Genomic DNA, 15702 nt, shown 5'->3' with positions numbered 1-15702 from the left:
ATGAGGCCATCAATGAAAACAAGAACCTGTTATTATTGTGTACTCATTAAAACAGGAGATGTTGCATTATGAAATTAAAGTCCCTTGGATACATTAAAGAAATTTATTCCGTAGTTCAAAGCTTCCTGTCCGGATCTGCTGAAGCCAGTCCCTAAAGTCTTTATTTGTATCCCCGATTCATCAAAACACCAATGAATCCAGTGAAATTTAAGCATATACTTGCTGAATCAGTGAATCAAAGAAAATTCTCAGTCAAATCAGTGAGGGTTTTTTGCCTAAGAAGTACTAAGAGTTTCAAATGTTGCCTCCTTGTAACTTATACTAGGAGCTGAGACAGTATGTGTTTAGCCAGCTCTTGCTACACCCTGATCTCTGCCCAAACCAGTTCTCTTATTTTGGTCACTTAACTGTGGCTGGTATTATTAGTGACTATAAGAACTTCAGACAGGGAGGTAGTTGAGTGGGTGGAGACATGTCAAGGCCTAGGTTGTAATAATTTATTTTAGCCACCTCCTTTTTGGAACCCATTTAGCCTCTAATTAGAAACTGCTTTTTTTTCTTTTCTTTTAGTTCAGTTCCCTAAACTTCTGTGTATTTCAATGAAGTTCAATCATGTGCCCCTATCTGCAAAATTTATGACATATTATAACCTGCCTGACATCTAACTCTCCAGGTACCTCTCCACTATTTAACTACTACATTCATCCCCCTGCTCCCCCCTACCCAGCCTGTCTCTCACCCACTGACTTCTCAATTTATATCTTCAATGACTGCCTGTCTTGCATGCATACCAGCCCAGCCTCTGGCTCCTTTACTATTCATTCCATCCAGGAAGAGTACACACCAACTGCAGAGACTTCCTCAGCCTGATGAAGGGTTTTTAAACCCAAAAGCTTGCCAAATTTTTTTTCCAATTATTTAATTTGGTCTAATAAAATATATCAGATTCACCCAAAGAACCTGGTCTGCCTATCTGCAAAAAGCTTTTAAAAGTTTGATCAACATTTGCCATCATTCGAAAGGTGTAAGCAGTCATTTGGAAAGAAAAATGGGGGAGAGATGTATTTTAACTCCAGTAGATACGATTGGCCTGGAGGATATAGAATGGCAAAAATGAGCCATGGGAATTACCTATGTAAACAGAGGTGACTAGCATATAAATTAGGCAGTAATCTGATTTTCCAATGTATTGTTATCTTTTACAATCAGTGGGTTGGGAAGGGATTTCAAGGGTCATCTAGTCCAACTTCCTGCATAAATGCAAGATTCTTCAGCTAACTTTGCTGAATGATTTAGTAGCCTCTTTTTAAACACTTTGATGAAGGAGATTCTACAGTGTTCTTAAGCAGCTTACTCTACCATTCTCAAGATAAGGAAGGTTTTTCTGAGATTCAATCTGCTTTGCTGTAGTTTAACCCACTGTTTATGCCCTGCCCTCTACAGCAAGGGAGATAAGTTATTCTCTTTTTTTATGGCAACCTTCCAAATATTTGAAAACTGCTATCATGTCCTCACTTAATCTTTTCTCCAAGCTAAACCTATGTAGTTTTCTCAACCTTTCCTCATATGGTATGCATGCTAATTCCTTTATATTTAGGGTGATCATCTGTCCAATCATCTGATCAGTCTCAGATTTCGCAGGCTGTCCCAGATGGTGAAAATTCAAACAAAAATCCTGGATTGGTGCCACCCAGTCCTGAGGGCTCCTCCTGAGCAGCAGCTGGAGGTGCATGGTGGGCTGGGTTGGGCACCACTCTTGCCTGGGGTGGGGACTGGCCAGGTTGGGGAGGCAGGGGGGTGGGGGGAAGAGGGGAGTGATAGGGGTGACAGACAGAGGAGTGAGTGGATGGTCACAGAGGCAGTGAGGGGCAGGGGTCTGGAGAGCAGGAAAGTGGTGGGGAGGAATTGATGAGAGAAGAGAGGAAGCAAGGGAGGGAGGAGGAAGAAGATGAAGGAGTGAGTGGAAGGTTAAAGGAGAGAGGCATGGGGAAAGGAGTCAAAGCAGGAGGAAGCTGGTAGGGTGCAGTGGGGGGCACATAGAGGGGGTCTGATGGAGACAAGAGGAGGCTGCCCATGTTCAGCCTCTCGCTAACATGATGATCAAGCGGCTGCACAAGGCACAGTGCAGCCTGGATCCGGACACACACACACATGCACACACGCATGCGTGCACACACACACACGAGCTCAACTTTCTCCCTGCTCAACCGCAGCCTCCCAGTCAGCCTTCCTTCGCCTCCTCCTCCTCCTGATCTCTTGCCCAGCGGAGCCCCAGCCACCTGTTTCCCTGACCCACTCACCCCATGTCCCTGTGAGCAGTCCCTGCTCCCTCATCCTGCTGGCCAGTGGAGAGATGGAGTGGCGTGGTGTGGTGCCTGGGGACAGTGTCCCAAATTTCCTTAAAAAGAATACAGTCACCCTATTTCTGATCTTTATTGCTTACCTATGGATCCTCTCCACTTACATCCTACCTAAAATGTGGAGCTCAGAAGTGCACCCAGTACTCCAGCAGAGGCCTAACCAACACCAAGTGCTCCAAATAAAGCGGTACCACTACATGCTACTGTCTTACATACAATGCTCCTGTTAATACAGCCCCAAATTACATTTTTTGTGCTTGCATCACATTGCTGGCTCAAGCTGAGAGCATGATGTACCAAAAACCTCAGGTCCATCTCTGCCATAGTACTGCCTAGCCAATTTTTTCTTGTTCTGTATTTGTGCAATTGGTTTTTCTTCCCGGGGTACAGCGCTTTACATTTGCCTGTGCTTAAATTTCATTTGTTATTGATAGCCCAGTTATCCAACTTAATTAAGGCTCTTTTGTCTCGTATCCTCTGAAGTGCTTGGAACCCTTCTCTGTTTTGTGTCAGCTCCCTGGTGTATTGTTCTTATAGGAAAAATGAGTAGAATTTAGTTTGCTTATGGTCAGTATCGAGTGGTATTTAAATGACTCTATAATGGATATAATGAATTAGTACACATTACATCCATTAGTTTTAGGATTCTTATAATTTTTATGGCTTTTAGAATTCTGTTTGCAAGAAGGAATATGTGACCAGTGTGATCTGATGCTCAAAAATCCCTGAAATGTTCTATTAAATTGTATAGATGGTTCTGAAGTGGGATGACGGATTGAGATTTTGTCCTTTTCTCTCTCTGGTAGCTTTGTGAGGATCCTTACTTCTCAGACTCAGCGCATGTTTCAGCTCTCAGCTGAAATCAGACAAGGGCTGTTCACCAGGGCACCCCACGGGAAGACTACGTCCAATGGTCACAAATTCCTGGAAGACGGTTTTAGGCTGGACGTAAGGAAAAACTTTATTTACTGTCCGAGTCCCCAGGGCCTAGAATAGGCTCCCTGCAGAGGCGATGCAGGCACCTACTCTGGACTCCTTTCAGAAACGTGGATGCCTGCCTTGCCCGGATCATTCGACCCCTGCAGACCAGCGTTCCCTCTAAGCTGCCGGCACGCCCGGCAGTGCAGCATGAGCGCGCCTGTGCAGCCGCGCACGCCACGCAACTTAGAGGGAACGCTGCTGCTGACTGCTTGCCTTTGGACAGGGGGCTGCCCACGAACGATGCATGCCCCTGGACTCCGGGGCGCATGGCGAGCTCCCGCAGGCGGTGGCAGCGCTGTTGGCAGTGCCAGTGGCCGTGTGGTGGAGGCAAGTGGGGAGTGGCTGCAGGCAACGGCGGTGCTGTAGGCAGAGGGTGGGGGGAGGTGGCGAGTGCTGGCCAGGGGTTGGCAACCACTCGCAGACACGGACAGCAGCGTCGGCAGTAGCCAGCGGCAATCGTCGGTGGTGGTGGTGCCTTTTCGCAAGGGGTGCACTGCCACGCTCAGAGTGTGCACACGCACCCGTGTCGCCAATGGATCTTGCAAAGTCTCTTCCAGCCTGAGCGCCCTGAAATCTATGTGGCCCTTTTTCTTTAGGACGAGGAAAAACAAAACCACCCGCTCCCTTCCAAAGCAGGAACGTGTTCCCTTGTGCTCGGGACCCTGGAGCAGGCGGCGATTTTGCAGTGCAAGGAGCTGTCCCTCTTGGGATGGGGGGTGGTTGGTGAAAAGCAGGGCTTTTCCCTCCAGGCAGGCGAGAGGCTCGTGTGCGGCCCTGGCCTGGCTCAGGACGCGCGAGGCGCGGCGCGGGGCTGGCGGGATGCCCGCGGGCCGCAGGGGAGCGGGAGCGGCGCCGCGGCGGCGCGCGTCCGTCTCCCGGCAACCGGGCAGACATGTGCGCGGCCGGGGACTGGGGCCCGGGCCGCGCCGGGTCGCGCTTCGCCTTCCGCCCGCTGCCGCACAAGCCCTTCCCCGGGCTGCACAGCGCCGACACCCGCCAGCGGCTGCTCAAGTGGTGCGTGTGCGTGTGCGGGGCTCCCCCCCCCCCCCCGGCCCCGACGGCCTCGGGCTGACGGGCCGCCTCCCCCTCCTCCCTTGCAGGTCGCTGCAGGCCGGGCTGGCGGCGCAGGCCTTCGGCTTCGACCAGCGCTTCGAGCTTCCCCGGCAGGAGCACTTCGTCCTGGTACCAGGGGGGAGGGAGGGGGCCGGGGCCTTTCGGCTCTGTGGTTCTTCTCGAGGCAAAAACACGAGTGGGATTGCGTGCCCCGAGAGGGCTGGGTTTTCCTAGGTGCCGCCAGAGTACGGGGACAAGCTGCCTGGGGTGCACATCGACACGACCAAAAGGGGCCGGGCCAACCATTTGGTGAACTAGGCGGTCAAAATAATAAGCAGAACAAAATAACAGGAACATCGGTTTAAATGGCAGCCCCTCAAGTGCCCCTTAGTCCTGACTGGCAGCCCCTGTCCCCAGGCTGGCGGTGCCCCTCACTCCTGCCCAGCACACCCACCCCACAGGGGCCGCTCTCCTCACCGAGCCCTAAAAGTTCACTCTAAACTTATTTTCCTCTATACTGAAAGTGGTGGAGGCACCAGTTACCCTTGGAGCGCCCTGGATGGTGGTACTTGTGTTGTTTTAATTTGGTGGTGCACAATCGGTCAGTTTGGGAACCGCTGGCCTAGGGGATCTCTTATACTGGATCAGCTGCGCAGGTGGGATGAAGTGGGACAAGCTTTGGGATGCCGGACACCCTTCCTGCAGTGTGGGCCCGAGAGACTAAGAGCGATGTAGCCATGATGGTCCTGAAATGATGCGGGAGGCAGGGGTTTCTTAGGGTGCTGCTGTCTTTCATTGGACCAACTGTTAGCCAGTCAATCCAGAGGCTGGGGATGTAGCAATAACTTTCCTCCTTTCTTCCCAGTCTTTTGCAATCCTTGTACAATCAGTCACAGAGAGTTACTGAAAAGACAACAGCAGGTAGTAGGTGGAGTTTTGTTTTCATTGTGACGTTGCTGCTAGCCTAGATTTTCTTCAGTTTTGGTAGTTGTCCAATAGTAATAACTGTTTTTGTTTTTACTTCTTTTTCTGATGTTGCATGTTCTGTGATGGTTGCTCCAAAGTATTTAAGGTGTTTTATTTTTTCTAGTTTCTCATTACCAGTGTTTACTGACCAACTACATAGTTGGCATAAAGTTAAACCAGCCCCTTCCTCCCCCCTGTGAACCCTTACTTGAAATCATAAGAAGAAAGATGCAGTGGTTTGGACCAGTAACAAGAAGACCCCGCATGCTTGCCAACACCAGATCCCCTAGGTTGGCGGTTCCTAAACTCTGACCCATGCTGTGCTTAACTTGCTGTGCCTGGCTTCCTATAATCAGAGACGTGAGGAAATGTCTTGCATTTGAAAGCTTGTCTAACTTTATCCCAACCACATAGTTGGTCCAATTAGGGTGATATCTTTTATTGAACCAACTATGCGGTTGAGATAAAGTTAAACAAGCTTTTGAAAGTAAGAGGCTCTTCCTCAGGTCTCTGATTACAGGAATCCAGGCACAGAAAGTTAAGCACAGCATAGGGAAGGGGCTGAAGGAGTTTGTCTAACTGTGTCCCAACTACACAGTTGGGCCTGTAAAAGATAACACCTTAAGAAATCCTTGCCTCTCAAATGATTTCGGGACCATCACAGTTAAAAGTTGAGAAGCACTGCACTTCTGTAGAAATTCACCTGCACATGTAATTAATGTAACTGTGTATTCATTTACAGCAGCTGTCCCCCCCACACCAATGGCAGATCTAGGATGTTGACAATGTCAGTACAGGTGGTATGGCGCCTTATATATAAACACAGCACATTTTTCTCCAGTTAAAGAGAAAGTTGAAGCTTTACTAATATGGTAGGGGGCCTAGTGCTGTATTATTCAGTTTAAGAGAAAAGAGAAAACAAATACAGCTTTATTGGAATGCACTTCAATTTGCTAGATAAAATATCAATTAAAAATACAACAAATTAGGCAAAAAATTGTCAGCAATTGTTTTATTAGTTCTGTAGTCATTGTAGTTAAACGTTCGTCTCTAATTCAGATTTGTAAAACAAAATCTAGCCTTCTTGAGCATCTTGGCAGTGCATCAAACAGTCATTCACTGTCAGTCATTTCCACACGTGAATTAAGATTTTTACGTAGAGCTAAAAACAGGCTGCAGGGCTGTGAAATAGAAGACAGACATTACAAGGAATGGCTAAAAGATAGCCAAAGTGTAGAAGAAAGGGTAGCTTCATTGATTGAACATCAAGACCATTAAAAAGGAGAGAGGGTTGTTAATACCTGTGGGGTGAAGAGAGATTAGCAGGGATTGGGTAGATTATAATAAGTGATGAATGAGATGAGCTGGGATGATATAGTTGGGGGTGGTTCTGCTTTGAGCAGGGGGTTGGGCTAGATCAGTGTTTCTCAACCCATGGGTTGTCACCTAAAAGTGGGCTGCAACAATATATGAAAAGATCATGAACAAATTTAAAAAATGGATCAACACACTTTAGAAATGGGGTGTCCTTTAAATGAGAAAAACATAGGAAACTGGGGCTTTTCTCTTGCAGGCTGGCAAAGTTCCAGCCTACAAGGGGCTGCTTGGACCCCCTCTGCCTCACACACTGGGGGAAGAGAGCTGGGGGGTGGGGGACAGCGGGTTGGGAGTGAGGGGCATTGGTTTGGGACTGGCCATTGGTGTTTACAAAAGGGTCCTGATACAAAAAAGGTTGAGAGCCACTGGATTAGATGACCTCCTGAGGTCCCTGCCAACCCTAATTTTCTATGACTCTATGAATTCCCTCAGCACTGTTCGAACAGAAATGCCACTGCCCCTCCCAGGCAGTTGGTTTTAAAGTTTGGGTAAAGCAGGAATCAAAATGGGGGTGCAACTACACCACTGAACCTCCTTGGATCCATCCCCACCCCACACTATGTGCTCCTGCATTCACTCTCTGGAAAATGTAGGACCTGATTTTCAGAGGTACCAGGGATCTCTAGTTTGTGTTGACTTCATCTGGAATTGTAGCTGCTCAACAGAGAAACTATCTTAAGCCTGTAAACAGAGCTCTTTAAATAGGTAGGTGGATATGAAAGTTCTGTGCACCTCAGTGAAATGATTTTATTTTCACGAGTATTCACCTCCAGGATTTAAAACCAAGTTGGTTGTCTCCTATTTGTTGAATCGACCATTTGTAGTTCCAGCTTGCTTTTACTGGAGATGAAGACACAGCTGTTTGAGGTTTTAAAGGGATTCACATACACTCAGAAATGTACATTTTATCTCCTGCTAAGATTATTCTGTATCTTGAATGTTTGAAGACTTACACAATGCATCTTTTACCTCCATAAAATATTTTTTAGGTTTTAAAATCTAAACAAAAACATTAATAAAATCAAACTCGTTCATACATTTGATGAGTTTAAGACTCGATAGAACTATTTAGAGCATTTAGCCTGATCTAGTGCATATCAGAAACCTTTAAATTTCATCCAGTATTGAGCCCAGTAAGCTGTATGCTTGACTGTGCTGAAGTTTTAGCTAAAGTATATTTTCAGCAAGTCAGCCCATTTTTTATTTGAAATTTATAAATCTACCATTTTCTTTGGTAGTTTGTTCCTATGAGTAAGATTTTTTTCCCCTGAAGATTTTTTTGGTTTTTTGGGGGGGTGAGGGGGAGGGGGTGTTAATGCATTATTTCTAGTTTAGATGTGTCTGGCATCAGCTAGCTGGGTCTTGCTTTGCCTTTCTATTTTAGATGAAAGGGTCTTTTAGTTTCCAATATTTTTAAATATATACTTGGAACAATCTAATCAAGTTAACTGTCATGCTGCTTTTTGATAAACTAACCAGACTGAGCTCTTTAAGTCCTCATTGTAATGCATTTTTCTCCAGCTTTCAAATAACTCTTATGGCTCTCTCCTGCACCCCCTCTAAGTTGTCAACTCCCTTTTCTTAAAATGTGGGTACTGGAATTATGCATCATAGTCCACTATGGGTTTTACCTGTGTTGCATGCAGATATGTAACTTCCCAGTTACTTTCTTGATATTGTGGGAGTGATATTGTAGCCATGATGATCTGGGAAAAATGCAAGGGACAAGGATTTTTATTTTCAGAGACCTGAGGAAGCATACAGTGATACCTGAAAGTTTGCCTGTGACTAGGGCCTTGTTTAAATGGCATATTCAGCTGGTGGTACAGTGGCTCCTTTTATCTTGGAGGTCCCCCTACGTGCTGTCCCTCTCCCCACACTGTTGATTAGTGGAAGGGTTCTGTCAGCCCAGCCACTTGCTCCTAATGACCAGGAGAAGAAACAGCAGTTTTAAATATGCTGCGGTTTTGGTTCTTGCTGCTGACTGGACAGGAAGCAAAAACTGCGGAATACTTAAAACTGTGTTTTTCGCCTCCCAGCCATCAGGAGCAAGCGGGGAGACCAGTGGGGCCTTTCCACCAGTCAGCAGCAGGAGGGTCGTAAAAGGGGAACCTCAAGATTAAAAGAGGTGCTGTGCTGCGAGCTGGGCCCGTGATTAAAACCAAGCCCTACCTATGACCATCCCAGCTATACAGTTGGTCCAATAAAAAAAATCACCTACAAAAATTCTTGCGTCTCAGTTATTGTTTGCTGTTCTGCAAATACTTGACTTCAAACTAGTACGTTAACTATGTCTCTGCAAATACACCCAAGGATTGCATGAGCCCTTTTTTTACTACAGCATCTCACAGGGAACTCACTCAGTTGGTTATCCATTATGACCCCAAGTCCTTTTCAGAATCAGTGCTTTCCAGATACAGTTACCCCATCTGGTAAATGTGGCCTTTGTTTCTTGTATCCAGAAGTCTGACTTCACACTGATTTACTGAATGCATTTTTTTTAATGGATCCAGTTTACAGGGTGATTAGTTAGCTCTGTATGGCTGCCCTGCCCTCCTCCTCATTTACAATATCCCTGATTTTATTGTAATCTACAACAAGCCTGTCTGTAGTGACTCTCTAGTACAGTTCACTTCAGAATACCATATCAGCTGAATACCATATCAGCTTTTCCATTTTTTGCTTGGTATTGATCTTGGTCTTACTAACTTAATGACTAGGCTAACTAATAATTATCTAGGAAAGGGCTGTCTAACTTCTAAGTGGACAGGGGCCTACACCAGTGGGCACTGCATACTCCAGAGACCATACTAGTTTGAGCCCTGGGGTCCTAGGCCATCACCACCCCTCACCATACTGTGCATATGGGCAGCCCCCGCTTTGCGTGTGCATGTGTGTGTGTGCAGGTGCGCGTGCATGCACACACACACACACACACACAAATTGTGTGAGTGGCCCCCACCTCATTTCACTTGCTGCATTCACAACCCTGCACCATGGGTTGTGACACCCTGTCTCCTGGGATGGGAGGGAGAGGGAGCTTAGAGACCCCAGGTGTAGCATCAGCCCCTCATAGGCTGTCAGCTGGACAGCCCTAATCTGGGTCATTACATTTCCCTTTTTTGGAATGGTGGCACAATGCTAGTATCCTTAAGTCTTCTTCAGCTTCCTGGTATGTCAAGGTTTATTGAAAATTAATATTGCAGGTCTTAGATTTTCTCAGTAATGCCTGTTTAAGTGTCTTGCAGATTATCTAAGCCTATTATTTTAACCCTACACACCCATTGCCCCACACATAGGGGGCTAAGGCTTGGGTGTGGGGAGTGGGTTGGGAATGAGGAGCACTGGGTTAGGACTGGTCATGGATGCTTACAGATGGGGTCCTGGTACAAAAAAGGTTGAGAACCACTGGTCTAAAGAGAATATGAAAATTATGTATGACTTGCTGCAGAAGAAAATGACGCTATATTACATGATGTCGCTTATTTAAAATATATAGGAACACACTGTCCATCTTTAGTATGAATATTTTTGGACATACTTTTGTCAGATTGCATGCATAAATGCATTTGGGTACACAGAAATCATGAGTATGTAAAAGAAATTGCTTTGCCCAAAAATTCATAGACATATACTTGATGGCATAATTCTGGATATGTAAAATTTGAAGTCAGACTGAATCCAGTTTTTAATTGGGTTCCTAAGAGGTATATCCTTTAACTAACTCTCATTCTTGATTTAAAATTTATAGGACTTTTTTAATGATCCAAATGTGAACTCCAATTTGAAGTTGCTTTCAGGTTCTGGAGAGTGGACTACATTAGGTAAATTTAGAATATTTTTTCTTTTCTTTTTTTCTTCTTCCTATGTGGTAACTTTTCTCATTTTAAAGGTATGTAACACTGATGACTTCTATCTGTACCGTTACCTGGATGAAATAATAAATGTACACCAGAAAATTCCTTTAATACAATGCCTTTTAACAATAGGTAAAGAACATTAGTTTATGTTACTAAATCATTGTTTTATAGCAGCAACAATTTAATGGTATTTTTTCCAGATGGTCTACAAAAGTAGATAAGGCTAGCTAATATGTTCAGTGGTGCTGCAGACTTTGTTCCTCTCTGGTAAGAACAACTGTGTTTTTGTAAAGATTGGACACTTAGGTTGTGCTCTGGGTTGTGTGGACACAAGGTAACCCAGTCACCTGTGTGACAACCAAGAATCTACTTTGCAACAGGATAATGCCCAGGAGTGTTTTGCATACAGATACAACCATAACTGTCCTATGTCAAAGATAGCTGGGAGAAAGGAAGAATATCCCTACACAAGCACAGCCTTCAATTACTTAATGTGCATTTTGTGCATGTGTGCACAAGGGTGGGGAGGTGCTTCTACTGCCCCCTCCATCCTAGTCCCAGCTCCTTGTGGCATGAGCTTGGGGAATGCCAAGTACTCTGTCTTGTTTTAGGCAGCAATGTTTCATCTTGGGGTTCTGCATTTGGCCTTTAGATAAACAGAAAACACACAGAAGACGCCAAGAATTTCTCTATTTTGAGGCCCATTCCAGGTACCCTTTTCCCAGCCAGACTTTAGCAAGCTTAAGGAAAGACAGTACCCCGCATCATGAGTAGATCTACATCTGGCCTTCTACTGCTTTGCACAAGAGCCTTCATAGGTTTTGTCTTGCCTGTGACTTTTCAGGCCATCCTTTGGGAAGGTCAGCAGATTGCCCTGTGCTCAGGGTAAAGAGACACCTGTCAAATATTCACAGGATTTTATCTTCTGATGATCCTTGAATGTCTTCCCACTGGGCACAAGAGTAATAGATTTTATTTCAAATACTATATGTGTTATCTCTCTCTCTCTCTCTCAGATCCTAAATGGTCATCATATTTTTTCTGCATACTTCTGTAAGAAATGTTGCTTCTGGTTTAAAAGCCAGGAAGCAAAAAGTGGTCTTCCAGTATTCTAGCAATGTCCCCCAAGCATTCAGATTCCCAGTTTAAGATTCCCTGTACATTTATGAATGCAGAGGCACACTTTATAATTAAAGTTCCCATCCTCTTCCATGAGTTCTTTGGAAGATTCTAGCTAAAAAAGTTAACTACAGATCTGGAGGAAATGAGTGACTGCTTACTACTTCATCTAAGTTGTTAATCTAGATTCAAATGCTGTGTTTGTTTCCTTTTTTTTTAAAGTCTCCTTAGGATGCATGAGGCAGTCAGTATCTAAGGAGTTCAGCTAGAACATGAAAAATTTACCCAGGAGCTTAGGACACATCCAGACAAGCGTGCACAGGTGGTATGCAACACCGCAGACCCATCTGCGGGGCTGCACACTGCACGTGCCGCACATGCAAGTGTTCCCTGTGCTGTTAATTTGCAGTGGTGGGGGAGAAGGGGGAGTCAGACACTAGGAAATCCCAGTGTCAAAAAAATCCGTACCTGAAAAAAATAGGGCAGCACAAGTGGCGGCAGCGCACACCTTGCAAAACCAAAACCTGGCCAGCTAGAGCCATTCTCTGGCTGCCAGCCAGGATCTCCACTGTAGGATCACTGTGGCTTCAGCCCCTGGAGGCCCCCAGTAACGCTGCTGGGGCCAGCTCAGTGTTGGCCACAGCCTCCCCTTCCCCACCTGGGCAACATGCCGTGCGCCAGAGTGCGCATCCACGGGTGTTCCCCCAGGACAAGTGGCAGAGTCGCGGATTGTGCTGCTGCTGTTTGTCCCCAAGGAAACGTATGTTCCTGCTCGTGGGGACACACACTTTGAGTCTGGGCAGAAAAATATGTGGTGCATCCATACTTACAAACCAATACCCACCCAAATTTATATTTTAACACTTTATCAGCCTTTTATTTATATATTTTGCATTTGTAATTCCTTGTTTTCTAGACTCACACTTTCCCTATGATTGTAATGTATCTTTTCCATCCCATCCTCGCCCCGCCCCCGCCCCCGGTGATTATAAGGTATCTTCTCTTTCTGCTGTCTTCAATGTCTTTCCTTTTGTCTTTGCCTGCTCTCCTTATCCTTACCCAAAAAACTCATTTGTATTTCTTTACTAACTTATTGCCTCAATTCTTTGAAGTTTTTACCATTTTTTATCCTAGATGTATGGGACAGAGATTATGTAAAAATTGGGGGGCTGGGGGAAGTGAGACAGTACTGAGGTGTGAAGTTATGCCACGGTGGTTTGGACTTCCTACTCAATACTATCCCAGAACTGTGCTTAAGGGTTTCTTTCAGTGTACAGCTGACATTTTAGTTGTCCAGTAAATGCATTTACTTATTGGACACCTAAAATGTCCTCCCTATGTCCTTCTGTCTAGGTCAGGGTTGTCCAAATGAGAGGAAATCTGTGGCCCCTGGGATGCCAGTCTGAGTGCTGTTCACCCCATTGCTGTCCTGGTGCTGCTACCAGTGTCTCCAAGCTCCGCTTCATTTCTTATTAGCTGGCGGAGGGGAAACAGCCAGAGAAATGAGAGATTGGGGTATGGTACTCTACTCTTGTCATGCTTTCAATCTCCTCTGCCTTATTACTAGCCTACTGCTCTTAGCTTTCCCAAATATCAGAAAAGTCGAACTGGTCTGATTCTTGTCAATTTGATTGCTGCTTGTAGTGCTTTGAGTAGCTGCAGTGAAAACAAACCAATGGTTTTCACTTTACTGTAGCAGTAGCACTGCACCTGCCTGTCAGCAAACTTAGGAAGGGAGCAGCGCATCTGTTTAGACTCAGTTCACACTTACAAAGCTATCTTCAAAGCACTAGAAATGTCTTTTTAATAAATAAAAGCTTAGATTCTACAGAAGCTTATAGCACTTGCCTGGCAAAGGTTCCTAGTGGCCACATACAAGCTGACTTGTCAAGTTTTGATGACAGCCATGTAAAGTCCAGCTTATTTTTTTTAAATGCAGGGTGCTGTTTATGTTTGAAGGGTATCCAGGTTGTAGCCATATTGGTCTAGAAGAAAAAGCAATCAGGACTTGGTAGTAGAGATGATATCTTTTATTAGACCAACAAGATTTTTGAAAAAAAAAATCTTTAATTGCAAGCTTTTGGGCACAAACACCCTTCATCAGGCATTGGAAAAAAGATTGTAAAAGTTCTCCTGGATAGGAATTAAAGTTCATATTTCACAGGATTTCACAGAGGAGTCAGTAGATGGAAAACTCCTTTGGGCAGTCAGTTCATAGCTGATATGGAGCCTCTCACCTCCTATGAGGATCTGTGATGATGGAAATTACCTTGAAACAATTCCTGCCCATGGCAGGGGGTCGGACTTGATCATCTGCTTAGGTCCCTTCCAACCCTACCAACTATGAAAGGCTGAAGCAGGATCTCAGGTTTCAGGTGGTCACAGTTGCTTCCTGCTTGGGAAAATATGAAGATTTCATTTTAAAAATCAGCTAAAATGTAAATGTTTATGTGTGAAGTTATTCAGCATCTAATTCTGCCTGCACAGGATCAAATTGGGTCCTTTGGTCTTTTTCTCACAACTTCTAAATTAAGGCTTGACTCAACTACCATTAAAATCAATGGAAAGACTCTTTTAAAAATATATTGCCCATTTCCTGTGAATTTGCAGTCAATTGATTGGAATTTGATTCTTTTTTGAGAGAGTCACTCCTTGATCCATGTACAGAATGTGTGGGTTTTTTGAGAGAACACTTTTTTAATGGCTATATCAATCAGCAGGAGTGTAGTTACAAAAGTAATTTTCAGGGGTTTTCAGTTGTTCTTCCTGGTATCTTACTTCTGAATAAGGTGCTTTTAAAATCTCAGACGGAGTTTCTGCCTAAATAGTAGGATGTCTTTTCATAACAGCATAAAAGACCTCTTGAACTTTTTTTTCTCTAAGCCTGATTATCTAGGTGAAATTGATTTTTTTTTAAGTAAATGTGGTTGTTTTTGGAAATAAATGCCCATTTGATCATTATTCTGTATGATTCATGGGAAAATATCCAAGGGAGAAAAGACCTTTTGAGTTAGGCTTTCTAAATGGGCTGTGCTTTGCTGGCGTCAGCATCAGACTGGAATGTCAGATTAAACTGGGTTCTGTTAGAGGTGTTACTATTTATGCTACTCGTTTTAGGAATGGTTCAGTGTCTGAAATCTGCTCTGTTCCCACTTTGTATGTTAATAAAGTACTGGAGATGAAAACTGTGTAGTTTTTTTAGGTAAAATACTAAATTTGACAGAGCACTGTGTAGTTCCTTGTTTTCCTAAACAGCCCATAACTTTCCTAAATTCTTGTATTCTTGTTTAGTCTCCTATAGTGGAGAGAAAAGATAGAAACTGTATGGAAATTGGAGTTGTGTAGCCATACTGCTTTTGTAAATGGAAGAGGAGATATGCACCTTTATAGATAAGTAAATAAGATATATATATGTAGAGTATGAGCTTTTGTGAACGCATATTTACTTCATCAAATACTGTGAAAGGACATGCTTTTGTGTAAAACCATGCTGACCGCTTTTTTGGAGTCTTTTTTGCCACACTTTGAAAAAGAGGGCAATCAAAGATGCATACAAGGACAGAGTCCTTTCTAGTTTCTGGTTCTGAAACATTTAGATTTTATAATGTTGCTACTGAAATGTAATGGCTTATTGACTCTCAGGTGTGGCAGGAGATTATGATGTGGCTCTATAAAGACAATATATTCTGAAGTCTAATAACTTTCCTTTTCTTGTAACACTTTTAGTTCTGCATACTTCCTCATCTGTTACTTATCTTGTTTGTTAATGCTCCTGGCTGGTTTACTGATTCAGGAAGAAGTGTATGAGGCTGAAAGAATGCTGAATAATAGCCAGATTTATTGCTATGCTTGCAACTATTTCTCTTCTAAATATAGCTCTCTTATTTTTGTTAAGGGTAGTTGCAATAATAATAAATTTCTTGGCGCAGTATTGTTTGGGCTAATTATTTGTATTCTGTGTACAACTATGAGAATGTAAATTCATG

The 15702-nt window shown here is 44.2% G+C and overlaps 1 protein-coding gene across 1 annotated transcript in view; it reads left to right on the top strand.

Moving 5' to 3' along the window:
- Nucleotides 1–4159: 4159 nt before the first annotated feature.
- The window catches only part of CFAP300 (cilia and flagella associated protein 300), a 43032-nt gene continuing 31489 nt past the window's right edge, over nt 4160–15702 (top strand). Inside the window, exons 1-3 of the mRNA XM_090030200.1 lie at nt 4160–4355; nt 4442–4523; nt 10489–10561. Of these exons, the coding sequence (XP_089886326.1) occupies nt 4234–4355; nt 4442–4523; nt 10489–10561 (277 nt within the window). The 5' untranslated portion in view covers nt 4160–4233. The remainder of the gene's footprint in view (nt 4356–4441; nt 4524–10488; nt 10562–15702) is intronic.

This window comes from Crocodylus siamensis, chromosome 1 (assembly GCF_052110815.1).
Source record: "Crocodylus siamensis isolate JL-2025a chromosome 1, ASM5211081v1, whole genome shotgun sequence".
NCBI classification, from domain to species: Eukaryota; Metazoa; Chordata; order Crocodylia; family Crocodylidae; genus Crocodylus; species Crocodylus siamensis.
Note: the sequence above shows the minus strand (reverse complement) of the source record. Positions and strands in the feature narration are given on the sequence as shown.